Source organism: Asterias rubens, chromosome 2 (genome assembly GCF_902459465.1).
Source record: "Asterias rubens chromosome 2, eAstRub1.3, whole genome shotgun sequence".
NCBI classification, from domain to species: Eukaryota; Metazoa; Echinodermata; class Asteroidea; order Forcipulatida; family Asteriidae; genus Asterias; species Asterias rubens.
In genome coordinates this window covers 9,668,258-9,674,044 of record NC_047063.1, presented here as the reverse complement: position 1 = coordinate 9,674,044, position 5,787 = coordinate 9,668,258, and the positions used below count along the sequence as shown (strand labels likewise).

At 39.8% G+C, this 5,787-nt stretch overlaps 1 protein-coding gene across 2 annotated transcripts in view; it reads left to right on the top strand.

Annotated features, from left to right (window-relative positions):
* Nucleotides 1-3,494: 3,494 nt before the first annotated feature.
* Nucleotides 3,495-5,787, top strand: part of LOC117305823 — an 84,475-nt gene continuing 82,182 nt past the window's right edge. The window contains exon 1 of one of the 2 annotated variants that reach the window (XM_033790700.1): nucleotides 3,495-4,973. In XM_033790700.1, the coding sequence (XP_033646591.1) occupies nucleotides 4,759-4,973 (215 nt within the window). In that variant the 5' untranslated portion in view covers nucleotides 3,495-4,758. The remainder of the gene's footprint in view (nucleotides 4,974-5,787) is intronic. The other variant, XM_033790707.1, reaches the window with a different exon arrangement.

Below are 5,787 nucleotides of genomic sequence, written 5' to 3'. Positions count from 1 at the left end.
GTGTTTACGTGACCTATAAATCATGCGGGCTTTCAACTGTGATCTTACCTACACTCCCATTGCGGTAATAACGTTGTACGTGGATTGCAAAGATCATGGTACCCGACTTGAATAGCGCCGCCATCGTTTGAAGTGTGAAATTGGGTGGAAGAGTTAGGGCGTGGTGTTGGGCGGGGTGAAGGAATCAACTCAGCGTATTCAGCGTTAAGGAGGGCGGGGCGGGGGCATTCATAGAGAAGTGCTCATGATGATTTTTAATAAAAAAGTGTAAAACGATTACTTTCGAGAGACCAAAATCCGATCGAAAAATTGTAGGCCCCAATATAGATTGAATTTGCATGGGGTCTAAAGAAAATTAATTTTGGTTTTAATTTACCCGTTTTATATATACCTTTGTGTGTTAGCACTGTACACTCATGACACCAATAACCGAGTGAGCTTTAAAATAATAATATATATCGAAGTCTTTATAGCGCACGTATCTACCGAACAAGGTAATCAAGTCGCTGAGTATAAACAAACTTTCAGAAAGATTTTTAGCACCTTGAAAGGGTTTACAAAGTGCTACGGTGCATACAGCAGCCACACACCGGGGCGGCGAACCCCTTCTCTTTTCAATATAAAGTGCACTGGCTTCTTTTACATGCGCTACACAACACATGGGACCAACGGCTTTACGTCCCATCCGAAGGACGAAGCAATGATCTTGCTTAAGGACACAAGTGTCACGGCTGGAGATTCGAACCCATGCACATATAATATTGATCTTAAATTCTTATTATTAAAGTAATAATGTTTTTTTATATGAAGAAAGTTGTATAAAAATGGCTTGACTTCGCATTAGGAAGACGACAGAATGTTCAACCAATCATTTAAAAAAAATGTCAAATTCGACACACGTGGCAGCATCGGTACACACTTCTTAATTATTTATTTTTTACTGGTTAATCATGATTTCGCATTAGGCAAATGATAATCCTTTAAAAGAAGGTTTGTATTTACCAGTATTTGATCTTGGGCGTATAGTGTACCCGGCATAAATTAATATTATTTCATCCGTACCGGCAGAAACTAGTATTATTTCACCCGTACGTTCTGTTTTCCAAACTTATTAGACACTATTTCAACAAATGAAACAATAACAAGTTGACACATTCTTGTAAAATTATTGTTATTTAATTATTTAATTTAACCTCTTATAAAGATGTTGTTTTTCGGTATTATATCATCTGTATAAGTGATATTCTTTGCACAGCATTGTTTTCAAAAGAGAGACAATTCCCCGATGGTCTGCAAAAGACCGTGAGATGCAATTGTTTTTATTAAGTTAAGGTCTCCATAATTTTGTCAAGTCCGTCTTTCCTTAATGCTAAAACAAATTAGCCTTGTACGTGATGTTTGTCCTAGCTGACTTGTGCGCTCCCAATTATTGCCCGGGGTACATACACCTCTGGACTATAATTGGTCAAGAATTATTAGCTTTGGTTTGGTCCCTCATCACTCAACAACAAAACCCAGAGAATAAATTATGTTAAGATATGATTGCGATCGTAATCCCAGCTCCCGTACACGTTAAATAACTCATTACTCTCTTGGTAATTCTCGAGTGCCAAACACAGGGATCGTTTAATCATTTTTTTGTTTCCCCAATGGACAATCCAACAGAGCGCTATAGCTGTGGTGTATTAAAGGCAATGGACACTATTGATAATAATTACTCAAAATAGATGTTTGCATAAAAACGTGCCTATTAACGAGCAATGGAGAGCTATTGACGCCATAAACATGTTGAAAACGGCTCCGTCTAAAGTAACGTAGTTTTTGAGAAAGAAGTAATTTATCACTAAAACGTTTGAATTGAATTCGAGACCTCAGGTGATCGTCAGGTGAAAGCACAAGAGTTTGTTCAAGGGTATTTTTCTTCCCTTTTTCTCTGGCAACTTCAACGACCAATGAGTTCAAATTTTCACAGATTTTTTATTTTATGCATAACGTTCAGATACACCAAGTAAGAAGACTGGTCTTTGACAGTTACCAAAGGTGCCGAGCGCCTTTAAAACCCTCATGCTTGATGTGAGTATTTTATAACATCTCGCTGGCTTGATGGATTTTTTTGTTTTATCAGCTGAAAGCGCGCCCGGGCGCAAGTTTTGTTATTATTTCGCTGTCACTATTTTAACGTGTCGTTTTATTGCACTGAGACGTTCTCATCGTGTTTGACATCTTGGAGATAAAATTATAATCAGGGGTCAGTCAGGGGTCAATCTAGAGATCTTTATGTCCCTTTAAGGGATGGAAGGTCATAAAACATTCTTCGTGAGATTGTGAACATCAATATGTTGATATCACAGTGTGTTTATTTTAAAAGATTGTTAACAAGATTGTAAATTTCAGTTGGGATATCAAATGGCGTGCGTGTATCTAAAACACTGTTAACGGGATTGTTGATTTCATCATTTGGTATCACGGTGTGTGTTTTTAACAACATTGTTAACAAGATTGTGAGTTTCAATTTTGATTCAAGCTTTTACCAAAATACACACACCTTCATAAAGGTGTGCGTATTTCAAAACATTGTTAATTTTGATATCAAAATTAATGGTGTGTGTTTTTGAACTCGCTTCTGTAGGGTAAATCATTTTACCGCAATAGCTGTTGTATTTTATCGTCGTTGATGTAATATCGATGAGCCAAGCTCGATTTATAAAAGTGATTCTGAGTACAATAATGGTGTCTGATCTGGTCGCCTGATTGGGTGTATTAGTCGAATTGACTATTTGGGGAAATAAATTAAGATAGTATTAAAACACTGCAAAAACCTGGTTGTAAAAATGTGCACGGTTGTTGTCAGTATTATAGACACCCAAGAGAGAATAACAAATAACTAATAGCGTGTTAAAATAACACCAATATATTATTGGCAGAAATAAGTGTTATTTTTGTTTATTCATTTGTTTTAATATTTTTTTTTTAATGCAAGTCGCCAGATACACAAGGCCTTAAGGCCACTTCAAGGTGTGGGCTACATGTTTTTTCCATAGGCCGTTGCCACCTACTCCTAGGGCTGAAACAGGGTTACCCCTTTTACAGTCCATACAGATGTAGGCTTGGGTATCATCAGTCCGAAGCCTGGTCGGTAGAGCAGAAAGCACTACCTCCACAATTTAACACCCTATGTTGTATTTATTATGTGACAACACCCTATGGTGAAAATGTTAACACCCTAGTCTCTGCATTGTACGTATACACAACATTTTGTATGACCCATAATGTACTTGTTGTGGATGCAAATCATTACATTACCGCTGACGTTAACCAAGAAATAAAATAGCTTTACATTTTTATTAGATTTAGTGTCAATAAAGAAATCACCTTAACACTAGAATACCAATTTAATTTAACCAGCTCTGACATCAATAACAGATTCGTATAAAATTGCTCATGAACGATACAACACAATACAAACACTAGATCGAACAAAATAATACCAATATAAAGATGTATATAAGGGGGTAGAAAAAACACTTCATTTGGACAATGTTATAAGATTGCAACGATTAGCTTACATTCCACTAATAATCACCCCGTACGTACGTAAACACACACGTGTGTTTGAATTCAATACCCTTAATTGCACACAGCCCTCTGCATCGCAACAATCCTAATTAACCACGAAATTTCACAAGTGGTTGATTTGATGATGGTTCCCCCCTCCGTGAGAAAATGGTCGCTCCCATTCTCCATCTCTCTCTCTCTCTCTCTCTCGACCCTAATGTTTCACCTCAAGAGATGCGGGAAAAGCATAGAGGAGTAATTTCCCATTGGCACTGTGCAACCACTGTGTGTTCCTCATCACCCGCCTCTCTCTCTCCGTGTGTGTAGTATAGATGGGGATGCTCAGAACATCCCGCTCCCTGTTAGTGCATAATTCGCCTGCCTCATAGATAGCAACTGCACTGTGTCCTTGATGTGTAGTATAGTAGCAGCACTATGGTTAGTCAGCAGCATCTCTGAAGCTAAAAGGCCCTCCCATGAAGGTTCTAGTAGCGTGGATTAGATAGCAGCTCTTGAAGAGGAATGCTTTTTTGTTCTTCTTTTTTTTTAGCCGGCAACCCCGTTGTTTTTTAGTCTCAGCATCTTGAAGGATCAATCCATCACGGTGAAATGCTTCGGTGTGATGTCGCAGAGGAACGTCACGGATGTAATGATTGCATTCCTCCTAATGGGGGATGAATTTCACGTGCTGTAGTAATGCTCGTTTTCTTCGTTGTTTCGCATACAATTTGGATGTATAAAGCAGGTGGTTAGATTGCCTCATCCGTCCAGTAGCCAGTGGATGTTTAAATTATCGTCTCTGAGACGGAGGAAATGTGGTTGTGGGAACATCTTCTCATGGACCAGTGTCAACATCAAGGTGCTGTGTTGGTAAGACATGCATACTCGGAAACCTAGTGAACATCTTGCCATGGTTTGCTCGCAAGGGTATTACTAAAACTTCTCTCTTTATTTGACGATGACTGATGACTTCAAGAATAAACGGATGCTGATTTGAATTTAGCTAAGTGTGTAATGAAGTATCGATTTACGTTTATAAGATGCTGCTCAAATTTGGATGTTAGAATTATAAATTCGTGTCGTTCTTATTCGCTGTAAAAAACTGGTTACCCACACCGTCAAAATCGCAATCCGGCATCCATGTTCTGCGTTTTATCAGACGCGAAATGGTCGTCGGGCTTTGACCTGGTGTAGCATGACGGCATGGGCAACCTAAGCAGCCAGGAAGACGACAGCTATACTGACGACTCTTTGATGTCAGAACGATCTGCCAGAATGAGACCGAGTAGAGGTCACAACATACCCATTGAGCCTCCAGCGGCCGACTTAAGTCATCTAACGGAGCAGGAACGAGCCCACATCTTGTCCGTGCTACAGAGGGCGAGGGATTTGCAGACAAGGGATGAACGACGAGTAAGGTAAGGACTTGAACAAGTCTAATAAAAACTTCATGCTTGGCTAGTCTACCGTCCAGTCGATACGCCCATTTGAAAACTCACAGCACTCAGCTAAATTAAAGGGAGTGTACAACACGTTTCGAACATATTTTTTTAAAATGAGGGCACATTATTTTTATATAAAAAAAGTTCCTTATTCATCTTTCAGGACAACAATATTACAACATTCATATCAAAAATCTTGCCATTCACAGGAGAAACCCGCTCGCGTCACCCCGAGGGCCCAACCGAAAATGCCATCACCCTCTAGATGTGGATGGTTTAAGTGGTAGAGAAGAGGACCATTGCCTGATAATGCCTTTATACCCCTCGAGGTCCAAACCCTCGAATCAGTACCCCCCCCCCCCCCTCCCCTTAATGTACTCTATGTACTTGTACTGACTAACGGCTTTCGAGTATGATACCTTGAAACCACATGCCTGCCTTTAAATGCCTCGAGACTATAAACCCGCTGAAAGAGTAATGGATCTTGGGGGATGATGGTCTTGGTGCAATACGCTCCTGTTGAGCGTTGAGATGGTCAACCTCGGCCCCAATACTCCCAACGCTAGGGGTCACAATAGTTGAGTGATTTAACAACGTCTTGCACCAAGACTATGGATGCGAGAGAACTGTTCAAAGTGATTTGCGTGACTCCCACACGTGGCAACTTCAACCCCTTAGGGTATATCCCAAATCATGGCCTATAAGTCCAAGCTGCGACTAACATAGGCTACTCCTTTAGGTTGTTGCATTGTATAGATCCCTTTAAATATACAGGCTGACAATGACGAAG